At 58.0% G+C, this 11,956-nt stretch overlaps 4 protein-coding genes across 4 annotated transcripts; 1 reads left to right on the top strand and 3 right to left on the bottom strand.

The window, feature by feature from the left end:
• Positions 1-1,419: 1,419 nt before the first annotated feature.
• On the bottom strand, positions 1,420-3,565 carry CcaverHIS019_0309010 (uncharacterized protein; the record flags this gene model as incomplete). Its single annotated transcript, XM_060599398.1, has 9 exons — positions 1,420-1,491; positions 1,525-1,575; positions 1,615-1,745; positions 1,780-2,270; positions 2,305-2,548; positions 2,587-2,608; positions 2,645-2,790; positions 3,232-3,266; positions 3,351-3,565. 9 exons carry the CDS (start codon positions 3,563-3,565, stop codon positions 1,420-1,422), a joined length of 1,407 nt encoding a protein of 468 aa, XP_060456096.1.
• A 1,455-nt stretch (positions 3,566-5,020) lies between these two features.
• On the bottom strand, positions 5,021-7,837 carry RAD54 (uncharacterized protein; the record flags this gene model as incomplete). The annotated part of the gene is made up of 11 exons (XM_060599397.1): positions 5,021-5,391; positions 5,428-5,494; positions 5,530-5,800; positions 5,837-6,131; positions 6,167-6,463; positions 6,499-6,603; positions 6,637-6,759; positions 6,797-6,928; positions 6,962-7,037; positions 7,075-7,423; positions 7,494-7,837. 11 exons carry the CDS (start codon positions 7,835-7,837, stop codon positions 5,021-5,023), a joined length of 2,430 nt encoding a protein of 809 aa, XP_060456095.1.
• Positions 7,838-8,066: 229 nt separating this feature from the next.
• Positions 8,067-9,229, top strand: RPC40 (uncharacterized protein; the record flags this gene model as incomplete). Its single annotated transcript, XM_060599396.1, has 4 exons — positions 8,067-8,439; positions 8,472-8,780; positions 8,816-9,055; positions 9,099-9,229. 4 exons carry the CDS (start codon positions 8,067-8,069, stop codon positions 9,227-9,229), a joined length of 1,053 nt encoding a protein of 350 aa, XP_060456094.1.
• Positions 9,230-9,323: 94 nt separating this feature from the next.
• Positions 9,324-11,917, bottom strand: CcaverHIS019_0308980 (uncharacterized protein; the record flags this gene model as incomplete). Its single annotated transcript, XM_060599395.1, has 3 exons — positions 9,324-11,261; positions 11,293-11,618; positions 11,650-11,917. The coding sequence occupies 3 exons, from the start codon at positions 11,915-11,917 to the stop codon at positions 9,324-9,326; spliced, it is 2,532 nt and encodes an 843-aa protein (XP_060456093.1).
• Between the last annotated feature and the right edge of the window lie 39 nt (positions 11,918-11,956).

The following is an 11,956-nucleotide window of genomic DNA, read 5'->3' as shown; positions in this document are numbered from 1 at the left end:
CCGGTCGAAGTTTGCACCACTTGTATGAACAACAGCCCACCGACTACAGTACCTGCACCCTCTTAGACTTATTTATAATATGCATGCGTAGATGTGACAACACAACTTGATGGTACAGGAGCCCAGCAGCTTACAGCCTGGCCATTCCCGTACTTCATGATCCTCAGCGGCTTCGATTTCTCGCAGAACTCCGTCTCCGTGCTCCATGGAGGTGTGGTTGCGGGGCTGTATCCTATCATCACTCGTGATTCCAGTCATTGATGAGCTGGATGTAAAAGCTCTAACGACTGGGAGGGATATCCAGGCCGTGACTATCTCGGCAAGTGTGAAGGATGGCAGCCGGACCAGTGATACGACCAAATTGTTGAAATGAGGTATGAAGAGTATGCGGTATAACTACGGGTAAATCCTTTTTATCTGATTTACAATCTACCCTGAATATTCACGAGCGAAACTCATTCGCCAATACAAGAAGATTTCCGTTGTTACTCTGTTCGCTGACGCGGAACTAGACCATCGCGGACGGCTCAAACGAGAACTGGTCTACGTCACGGTAACCGGCTTCAACGGGGAGTGGCAGGTGCCAGCTGGTGCTATAAATAGGCGGCACATTGCTGTTGATAATTGCAGCTCGTTCGGCAACCGGGAACTTGTGGCGCGAATGCGCGTTCACTCGGGTTGGATGTGGGGTGCGCCGCAAAGAAGGGATGTCTGTTGTCAGTCAGGCTTTCAGAGAGCTTTTGAAGGCGTTTCAGATGGCTCACATCCATGGGGAAGCTTAGTGTCCAGGTATCAGCTATGGGAGCGGCTTTGGCTTGGTTCTCGACCACGACCATATCAGCATCAGAAAAGCCAGGGGGTTCACCACCCCACACCACATTCCTGGATACCTCCAGAATATACCGCCTCTTTGTCCCAATATCCTCGTTGATGGGGTCGTTAAGCCGCCTCATGAAGTCGGGGACCATGGCTCTCTGTTCTGGTGTAGGCTGGTCCACGTCCAGGCAGCAATGACGCTCTCCTGCAGGGCGTCATCGCTGGGAGGAATAATTGTCCGCGGATGTGGGAGAGAGAGGTAGCGAGCGTAAGTAGACCTGAAAAGAGAAGTGGCAAGGTACAAGGGGAGGCTAAAGTGATATTGGAAGCAGGTTTCGCGAGAGGAGAAATAGCCATGGCGACTCGCAGCAGGAAGTTGAATCACAATAAGACGATAATACAATGAAGCTATGGAAAGGAGGGAATTGAAATATGAAAGCATACTAGAGATAGAGAGAGGGCGATAACAAGAACGATGCGGAACTCGGATGGAATACGCCTACTTTCCCACAGCTGCCTCAACAATCTCATCACATGGTTGAGAGCTGAACCAGGAGCCTGGTGGCCTCTCGAGTCGAGTCATTGACATGGCTTGTCGGGCCATTATATACTCAGAAGCTGTGGGAGCGTCGCCATGGGATTGGCCTTGAGGAACCTGTGGGTGGTAGCGATATGCTGATGTTAGTTTGGACTAATTTGTCTCGTCACCTTGAAAAATCGACCCTCCTGCTTGTCGATGAACAGGGTCTTGGCACAGTTCTGACAGTCAGTGCGGCCCAAGCGCCCAAGTGATTTCACCTTTTGCCACAGGAACGGGTCCTGCACGATCAGAAGCTGGTCGTCCCAATCGGTGCACTGGTAGCTGTCGCACTTTCCGACGTGGTCGTTTCCGGGAAACCGACGTCCCAACTTGACCCAGTGCTCCCTCCCTCCCGTCAGCATAAACTGTTCAGTTGCCCTTACCTGGGGCTTGAGGGTACCTCCGTGAGATGATGCCACCGTTGAGGAGTGAGATGAGCTGGGTGTTGGGGTCGAAAGACTCTGAGGCCGACCTGGAGAAGAACTGGAAGAAGCCCCGTACTGCCTCGGAAGCTGTAACTCTGGGCTTAGCGGATACCCAGCCAGCTGGAGGATGGCGCTCGAACCAGATGTGCGCAATGTCGCCTTGCCTCTTTCCCCATGACACCCAGACCGTGTTCTCCAAGCCTGTGTTTCCGGGGTCTGCGGAGGCAGGCACCTCGACAGCGGACTGGAGATTGGGAAGTACCGCAATGTGTTGAAGATATGCAATTGCCATCAGAGTGATGCAATACGAGGACATGGTCCGGAGCCCCTTGACACCAGATGGGTCGTTGAGGTTGTGCGACTCCAGCCACAGTTTGAGGACGTGAATCATGGGGCGAAGAACGAACGGTGAAAGCTCGCAATATGCCAGAATGAGACATGAGTTGTACCTAAGGTGAGTGAGATAGTCAGCCGTTAACTCACCAACCTCCGAGGTCGTTTGTGCAGATGTCGAACTGGAGCCCAAGGCCTGGAGCATCGAACTTGACAATTGGTGTGTAGGCTGGAACGGCTTTCGTGCTATCGAAGCCGGAGACGTCATCCAGGTATTGCTTCAGTACATGAACGTTGTAAATCTTGGACACATTTTTGTTTTTGGTCCTTCGGTCTCGGGAGCTGTTGGCAGTAACCCGTTGGAGTGGGGAAGTTCTCCACAGGTGAGGCTCATCTGGGATTAGCCTATGGCAGAATCGACCAGAAACTCACAACCAAGAGGATAGTCCTTGTCCTGCGTGTCAGACGCGCCGCATGGGACATGACTCACAATGATCACCAAGTCGACGTCACCGCTCTTCCCGGTGCCTCCACCCCAGGCGACGCTCCCAAACACGTCGACGATATATCGCTCTCCAGCCGGATTGTCCACGGTCGCCTTGCTGTTGAGTAAGCCGGTGAGGTACCTTAAGAGGTCTTGCAGCCGTGTCTTCTGCTTGTCTGTTGGCTCGGCCTCCATCCACGACGCCATGATTCCAAACTGAAGATTGTTCCCTTCCAGGGCGCTGGCAGGTACTCTGAAGCGAGGGGAAGGCTGAGACGAGTACCGAGCATACGCGGACCCCCTACCATCGTACTTAAGGCCGGGTGTGACCCAATCTTCCTCATCTTGGGGCCTTCTGCGTCCCATGTCTAGTGGATGACTAGCACTGATTCTCAAATGAAGGGGTCTGTGGGTAGGAATGTCACCCCCACCTGTAACACCTCTGCCGGAATCGAGCTGCAACGTTGGGTGTCTCATGAAGGTGGACGGAGGAGTGAAAGTGGATGGTCGGCTTGTGGACACTCTAGGGAGACGCTGAGGTGTGAGTTTTAGAGGAGAAGAGAACGGAGAAGAGTTGAATGGGTTAAGCCCACATGTTCCAGCGTCCTTGGGGCCCAAAGGAAGAGGCCTGGGCGTCAGCCTTCGTTGTTGTGTGGGTGCGGCTTCTCGCACCTGGGCAAAGGGCACCAACCTGGAGCTGATGAGGACTCACACTGGCGCCTCCAGGACAGGAGTTTCCGGCCGCGGCCGTAGTGTATAGTGGACGCCTTTCGAAGTTTGGGCAGTTTCGCTGTCCGAATCGTCGTCGGTGACTTCCTCGGCAGTGGCCGCACGCTTGGCTGCTTTTATGCGTTCTGCAAGTGACTGCTTGCAGCTGTCTATGGTGGCCACCTTGGGTACGACCTGAACTAGTAGCTCATTGGGCATGGGGAAGTCATCAGGCCTGAGCTTTGGTGACTGAAGGAGGTCCGAGCTCATGTGGAAGGGAGGGGGTGGAGATCCAGGCCTTAGGGCGAGAGCACTGTGCGCCCAGCCACTCAGTTGGGTGCGCTGCGAGGTGTGCTTGTCTGGACTCTTATCACTCTTTGCCTCCACTGCTTCAGGCCGTGGGGACTCGATCACCTTTGTTCCAGGTGGAAGAAACGTGAACACAGGTGGTAACGGCCGTGAAGGTTGCCGCTGGGGGGATGCAGAAGTGACGTTTGGAATTGGCTCTGCGCGTGGCGGTAGACCTGTCACCAATGCTTTGGGGCTGCGTTCTCGGAGGGCGACTGGAGTGACGGGACGGCTTGGATAAATCTCGAGAAGGGTGCCGGGACGAGACAGGATCCTGACCGGAGGACGCACGGACTCAGGGGACCTGCGAGGGCCGAAGGGGTCGAGTTCGTTGAGGACGGTCGTCCATTTAGATGACGAATCCGCAACTGCCCCGGGGACCCCGAACCAAGCCGGAGTAGGAGTTGTGTCCTCACGAGTGGCGGTACTTGAAGGACAGCTTTCTCCAGACTGGAGGTCATCCGATAATCCACCCAACTGGGCTCGGCTCTGATTCCGCGATGGATCGCCCCGCTTGACTGGGATGAGCCGGGGAGAGGCTGGAGTAGCGGGGAGCCGAGTAGTAGGATCCTCGGAGAGAACAGCGGAGAAGAGGTCCGGGGCGGACAGAAGGTTGGCGAATGGATCGACAGGCGGCGGATGCTTGGAGATCGCAACCCACGTGAAGTCTCCCTTCGAGAAAGGCAGGGCAGCCGCTGCCCAGGTGTCAAAAGAATTGATGGGTGGGGTAGAAGGGAGGGAGGAGAGAGAGAAGAAGGTGGGGGAAGAAGAGAAAGGGGGAAGGGAGGGAAGAGAAGGAGGAGGACGTGGAGGCGCTTGCTGCGCAAGTGTTGCCAGGGTCGGTTTGGGAAGCTTGGGGGAACGAGTTACGAGGCCGACTAGGAGGTCTTCGAAGGCCGTGTGGGGTGTCTCTACGAAGGGCATTGTGTGGGCATTGGATGGGAGAGGTGAGTGGTGGGGAAGAGGTCGTCAATCTTCAAGAGATGAATGGATGGAGTGAGGAGTGTTGTGAAGAAGGCTTGGAGGAGCGAACAAGAAGAGGTTGTCAAATGACAGACGGATGGAGTGATGAACAGCTGATTACCGAGCAAGGTGGTGAGTAAACCAGGTCCGCCACCGAGGAAGGTGGTGACGACAACGACAAAGGTGAGGGTTGTGGCGGTTTCTCAAGCAGTTCCGCCTCTCTATGCGCAGTTTGGAGATAATACCTGTACATGCACTTCTAAACGTATCAACAGCATAAAACAACCAAAAACCCAATCATTCCGTCGCCATTCAAAGCAATCTCGCAATGACGTGCCGAGTCTGCGTACAGTTGCCCCAAGCTCAGTGCGAGATGTATTGGAACACGTAAGACACCTCAGGCAGCCCGAGCTCAGCACGGAGCAAGTCGTCGTGCATCTGCCCAAGGTCGGCATTCTGGAAGTGGTTCCACGTGCTCGCGTCGCCGTAAAGCAGCGCTGGCGCCTTGACGAACTGCTTGCCACCGCGGCACCGCTTGCACTTGTAAGTCTCGTGCGTCTGGCATACTGTCTCGGTGGTGAACTTGAACAGCTCTCGCAAGTCGTCCTGTGTAAAATGGCGAGCGGTGTCCTCGGCCTCGTCGACGACACATGCGGATAGGTTCTGCTTCTGGCATTGCCGTTGGAAGATCTTCTCCTCGATCGAGCCCGTGGTCATGAAGCGGTAGACGAAGCCTGATGTCAGTTGGCGAAATGATTATGAAAACTCACATTCCTTCTTCTGCCCGTCGCGCCATACTCGAGCCAGGGCCTGCTGGTCGCTGGCCGGGTTCCAGTCCTGGACGTCAGCTGTTGTAGATTCAGTCAGCTCACTGGGTCGAAGAGGATGAGACGGTTCGCGCCGATGAGGTTGATGCCACACCCGCCGGCCTTGGAGCTGAGGAGGAAGACAAACTCCTTGCCCTCGGGGTCGTTGAAGCGCTGGACGATGGTGTTGCGCTTCTTGACGCTCATCGAGCCGTCGAGGCGGACGTGACCGTATTTCTTCGCCCGACACATGCGCTCCATGAGGTCAAGCGTCTGCGTCGCGTTACTGATCAGCACAATCTTGTCGTCGGTGTATCTGCGGATATGGTCGAGCATGCTGTTTGTCAGCTACTTCAGGGCCACCCTAGCTCACCGTTCCAGGACAACAAATTTGCCCGAGTAGGTGCAGTTGAGGCCACGCTCGCGACCAGTCTGTGCGACGGCGTAGTCGTCAGGGAGAAGATTCTCGCTCCCCGAGAGGTCGTCGGGGAGATTGAGGAGCTGAGGGTGGTTGCAGAGCTTGCGGAGGAGGCCGATGGCCTTTAGAGGCTGGGATTCCTTGCCACGCAGCAAGCGCTGCACTTCCTTCGAGTTGACGAAGTGGTTGTAGAGTGCGGTCTGCAGGGGACTCGGCCGGCAGAAGACGACGTGCTCGTACTTGACCGGGACTGAGGTCAGTCGCAGCTAGAAGAGAAGAACTCACGGTACTTGGAGAGCAGGTCGTTGGTGCGGCGGATGATGAAGCGGTTGACGAGGCCGCTGAGCTCCTTGAGCTTGGCATCACTCTCTTGCTTCTCCTTGTCCGACGCGTCGGCGTCACGTCCACGCAGGATCTTGCTCTCAAAGTTGCGTTTAAAGTCGAGCTTGGAGCCGAGGTACTCTGGGTTGGCAAAGTTGAGCAGTGCGAAGTACTCCGAGAGGTCGTTCTGGATGGGCGTGCCAGTGAGGATCACGCGTCGCTTGACCTTGAGTGAAGTGAGCGCCTGGAAGGTGAGGGTTTCTGATGTCAGCTACTTCGAATGCCAGAGAGCTCACCAGCATTCTTGAGACGGTGTCCTTCGTCGGCGAGAAGAAGGCCGATCTCGCAGTTTGCCAACTCCTCCTCCAGAGAGCGCAGGGTCTCGTACGAGACGATCATCACTGGGGTTAGGTTCGGAAGAAATGAAGGCTTACCCGGCAACGTGATGTTGCGACCATGGGCGGCCACCCAGCGGCGGACGGCGGGGATGAGCTCCGCCTTGCCGCCCTTTCCGTCGACGACCAGTGGGTTGACGGCACCAGGCCCGAGCCACTTGACTGAGGTCAGCTCCATTACAAGGAAACCCCAGCTAACCGAGTTCGTTGGCCCAGTTCCCGACGAGCGAGGTAGGGCACGCGATGATGACCTTCTCGCACGTCGCCTTGCCAGCCAGAGGAGACTGCTTGAGGAGGGTCCACAGCAGCGCAATGCACTGGAGTGTCTTGCCTAGACATCAGTACATCCGATGAAGGTACGCACCGAGGCCCATCTCGTCGGCCATGATGCAGCCCCACGCGCTGTCGGCCAGCATGCCCGTCGTGCAGCGGTAGAGGAACTGATGTTAGCTGATGGTGGTGTTACTGTAAAATCACCTTGACGCCCTCGATCTGGTGGGGACGGAGGACCTTGCTGAGGCGTGGATCAATGACGACGGGAACTTTGACCTCGACCTTGACCTTGCGGTCCTGAATACCGAGGATGGTCTTGAGGCTTTTGTGCGGCCCCCGGTCTTCCTTAACCACAACGACCTCCTCGTTCTCCTTAGGCGCAGGCTTGTCGTCAATCGTGGGGTCATACAACACGATGGCGTGGTCAGCCATGGGATCGTGCAGAGGCCGCGGGGCGAGGTTGGGATGCGGTCGCGCGCCAAGCGACGCGTGCGAGAGGGGATGCATGATCTTCTCCGACGTTCTGGCGTTCGTCATGACGGGGATGGCGAAGCTGGTGTCAGCGAGCTCACTCAGCTGCGATTCAGGCCGCCAGAACGTCGCGGCTCCCAGACCCCGCTCACCTCTTGGCAAACACCGTGGTGCGTTCCTTTGGCTCGAACACGGGAAACTTGCGGGTACACCACCTTGCCATGTCGCCGAGCACGCCGTTCTCGTACACCTTATTGCCCATTTCGAACCGCATCTTCTTTGGCGGCGATCCATCGATGACCGCCTCGCCGTCGTCGGTCCCCCCACCCATCTCACTGTAATTCACAGCCTTGCGTTTCCTCCCTGTCCCCAACACCGTGCGGCGCGCATTGAGTGACGTGGGCGGGCGAAAGGGCTTGGCGATGATCCCGAAGCCGCCAGACGTCGCCGAGGTAATGGGCGTATCTCCCTTACTTGGGGGAAGGCGCTTGAGCATGGTCGATCCAAGAGGCAAGACTGTTGAGAATGGGGGGACAATGAGACTTTGGGGGGGGGAAGGGCTGTTATGAAGTTGATACACAGGCCAAAGCAAGTCGCGTCAACCGCGGAACCAGATTCGCCACCCAACCCACGTGGAATATTTAAGTAGGCCGCCACTAACAAAAGTTCATGCCGGTGACCACCAACAACACCTACCGTCATATAGTCATAATTCAACATCCACCATGGCCCAGCGATCTCTCGACGACCCCAGGCGCCACGTCCAGGTCTTCCCCGAGCGTGTTGGCGCAGTCGGCGCCACCGAGTTCCCACACCACTATCCCGGAGAGGACCATTCGTGGAACCTCGCGGCGTTTAAGAAGAACCTCATCGTATCGGTACAGTATCTGACCCCGTCCGCGATCGAGTTCGACCTCGTCGGCGTCGATGCTCCCATTGCCAACGCGCTCAGGCGTATCATGATCGCCGAAGTACCGACCATTGCTATCGAGGACGTCTACGTGTGGAACAACACTAGTATCATGCAAGACGAGGTGTTGGCGCACCGTATTGGCCTCGTGCCCCTTAAGATCGACCCGCACACCCTCGACTTTAAGCGTGAGTTCAAGAAGGGGCTAGCTGATAAAAAGCCGGAAACTACTCGCCACCGATGGAGAACGATACGCACGTCTTCGATATCCGCGTCAAGTGCGACCGTAGACGCGACGCTGCTCCTGGCGAGACGGATCCCAAGAAACTCTACTATGACAGTAACGTTTACACAGGCATGATGAAGTGGGTGCCCAGTGGCGGACAGAGCAACCGGTACCGCGACGACCCCCCTCGACCTGTGCAGGAGGATATCTTGCTCGTCAAGCTGCGTCCGGGACAGATGGTCGACCTCCACTGCTTTGCGCGCAAGGGACGCGGAGCCGACCACGCCAAGTTCTCCCCTGTTGGTGAGTAGTTGAGAGATTTGTGGAGCTGACCCCAGCGACTGCGTCGTACCGTCTCCTTCCCCACATTATGCTGCGCGGCCCGATCCCCCGGGAACACCAGGACAAGTTCAAGAACTGCTTCCCCGAGGGCGTGGTCGAGATTGAGAAGGATGAGGCAGGAGAGTCGCAAGTCGTGATCAAGAACCCGCGTAAGGATACGGTGTCGCGCGAGGTGCTACGCCACCCGGAGTTTGAGGGTTTGGTCGAGCTCGCGCGCATCCGCGACCACTTCTTGTGTAAGTCTGGCTTGCAGTAGGGCATCATCGGAGCTAACCACAGTCAACGTCGAGAGTGCAGGGCAGTACGCGCCTGAGCAGCTTGTGCCCGAGGCGATCAAGATCATGCTCGAGAAGATTACGGCGGTCGAGGAGGGGCTGGACAAGCTCTTCAGCGCGGAGGAGGAGACATAGAGTGTTTAGCATAGGCATGTATACATATCATCAGCGAAGCAGAGAGAAAAGGGGGAACGACAATATAGTGCCATCTTAGATTCTGATGACCTAGCTACGACTGCATCCGCGCAGCCTTGAACCGCGACACCTTCTTCGGCGGTGCCGGTGCAGACGGGGCATCGGACGCAGTCCGTTCGACGACGTCGCGCGTCGGTGGTGGCTGCTTGGGTGCGGGAGGCGGGGCGGTAGTGGCCGGTGCAGGAGTGGCAGTGGAAGAGACGGAAGGAGTCGCGATTTCCTCAATCTTGGGGACAGCGCCAACACTAGGCGGCAGAGACTCGGTATACTGCTCCGCGCGCAGACCGGGCGCAGACGTTGGAGGCGCGGGCAGCTCCTCGTACTCGCCACGGAGAAGGCGGGCCATAACATCCTTCCGCCTCGTTCGGCGCTGGCGTCGATCCACCGCCGTGGGGCTGTCGTCCTCCCCATCACTCTCGCTGCCGGAGTGCACAAGAGGCTGCTCAAACACGAGCTCGCCATCGTCGGATCGCCCAACGCGGAGGAACTGACTCAGGTCGTCAGCTGTGGGGTTGACGATACGCAGGTCCTCGCCCTGCCCTGAGATTGTTGAGACGCGGGGAATACCCAGCACGGCCTCGGCTCCGGCCGCCTCGGTGTCGACCTCATCTTCGTCGATGGGCCGCTGCCACGCCTGCCGGCGGTGATACTCGAGCGCCACCTCTCTGGCGAGGAGTGCTTCATCGAGCGCGTACTCGTCCTCCTCGTCGTCGGAGAACTCGCCAAGATCGCCATAATCCTCGTCATCGTCATCGTCGTCATCCACGATCACCATGGGCGTCTGTGACGAAGATGTGCCGACGGTTGGCGGCACGCCCGTCTGCCGCTGCGCAGGAGGCGCCTCAACGACGGACCCCTTCATCGTCACCATTGGCACTGTCTCGCTCTGCTTCGGGAAGTTGGGGGTGCGGCGCTGCGCGAACAGGCTCTTCTTTTTCGGTCGGTCGTCCGTCTTCTGAATCTTGGCTGGCGGCTCGTCAACGTCCATATCCGTCTTCTCGTGCTTGGCCGCCGTCGGCTTCGTCTCCATCAGTGGGATCGGCTTCGGTCCCGCCGCCGCCGCCGCCGCCGCCGCCGGCGGCTTCTCCTCGACCTGCATCTGCACAGCAGGCTTGGCCTGGGCCATCTTCTCCTTCTCCTCCTTGAGCTTGGCCTGCGCCTTCTCCTCCTCCTTGCGCGCAATCTCAAGCTCCGACAACTCCCGGGGCTCGGGTTGCGTCATGGCCGCGCGGCTACTCTCCACCTGCGGGGCGAGACTGAGGATCGGTGTCGAACCGAGGAACCCTGTCCGCAGTCCGCCAAACGTCTGCGGCGCCGCCCGCCGTCCCGGGTGCGGCATCTTGAGCGTAGGCACTTGCTTTGTCGGGAGGCCTTGGGCGTCAACGGGGCGTGTGCTCGCGATCATCTGGTCGAGAGGGAATCCGTGGCGGCGTGGCGGCGGTGTGTCAGGTGGAATGGGCACGCTTTCATCGAACGACACGCTCTTCTTGCGCATCGGCTGCTTTAAGATGCCCTTGGGCGGGCCGCGGGCGGGTGAAGTGGGGAACGACGCGATGGAAGCCTGCGTTGGTGTTGTCGGGGAGACGAGGTCGCCGATCTGCGTGGCTTGCAGGGTGGAATGGAAGGTAGGCTGGAAGGTAGGTTGAGTGGAAGCTTGGGGAGGCGTCGGGAGCCTGTTGGCGGGTTGAGAAGCCTTGGGAGTCTCGTCATCGTCGACATCCATTCCGTCCTTGTCCTTGTCCACATTGTCCACATCCATGTCGTCGTCCTCATCGTCCGAGTTCCCCTCCTGGAAGATGCGTCGGCGCAGCGCGGCCCGCCGCTCCACCGCTTCGGACGAGAAGTACCTCGCGTCCTCGTTCTCCGGCATTTCAATGGATCCCTCGCCCTTACTCTCGGGCATCGGAGCCAAAGAACGCCCGTCCGTGTCCTCGCGGATCTCGTAGATCGGTTCGCCGGCTTCATTCACCGTCTGTGGTCAGCCCAGCCTGCATGTCACGTACAGATTCGCCATTTGGGATGCGGAGTTTGTTCTGGAGATGTTCGCCGACGAGGTCGACAAGGCTCTGTAACGACTCCGGGACGTCTACTTGTTTACCCTCACTGACAAGCGCCATGGTGGGCTCCGCTTTTGCCGAGGCCTTGGCCGGTGTTCCTGGGGTGGGCTGCTGCTGGGGCTGTGGAAGATGGGGTGGAGTTCCCAGCAAGGGATCAAAGGTAATATCTTTGGTACGTAGGACGCGCTGGCCAGCTGCTACATTGGGCTGCTCCTCCTTGTTGGGCTGCACAGCTTGTCCCTCAGTGGCACGAGCATGCTCCTCAAGCATGGCTGTATCAGTATAGCCTTTGATGGAACTCACTCGCTTTCCGGTTCCGGATCCAGTCGCCTGCCTCGTGTGCTGACATCTCGACCCACCAGTCGCCGGCGACGTTGACCTTGACCTCGTTCGTGTGTACAATGTCGCCCTCAAAGCTAGCCTTTGAGTTCAGGGGCACGCGCGCCGCCCAGCGCGAGCGGGTAGGCAGGGCATCCAGACGCGCGGCCAGGAGGTCGAGTGCAGCGATGTGGGCCGCGAGCGAGTGCTCGCTCGGGCGAAGGGGAAGTTGCAGGCGTTCGAGGTTGGGCATGGAGTAGTTGAGAGTGGAGGAATTTCGAAGTCGCCTGTT

Source organism: Cutaneotrichosporon cavernicola (assembly GCF_030864355.1).
Source record: "Cutaneotrichosporon cavernicola HIS019 DNA, chromosome: 3".
Lineage (NCBI taxonomy): Eukaryota > Fungi > Basidiomycota > Tremellomycetes > Trichosporonales > Trichosporonaceae > Cutaneotrichosporon > Cutaneotrichosporon cavernicola.
The sequence above is the reverse complement of the archived record's forward strand: the minus strand, read 5'-3'. Positions and strand labels throughout refer to the sequence as shown.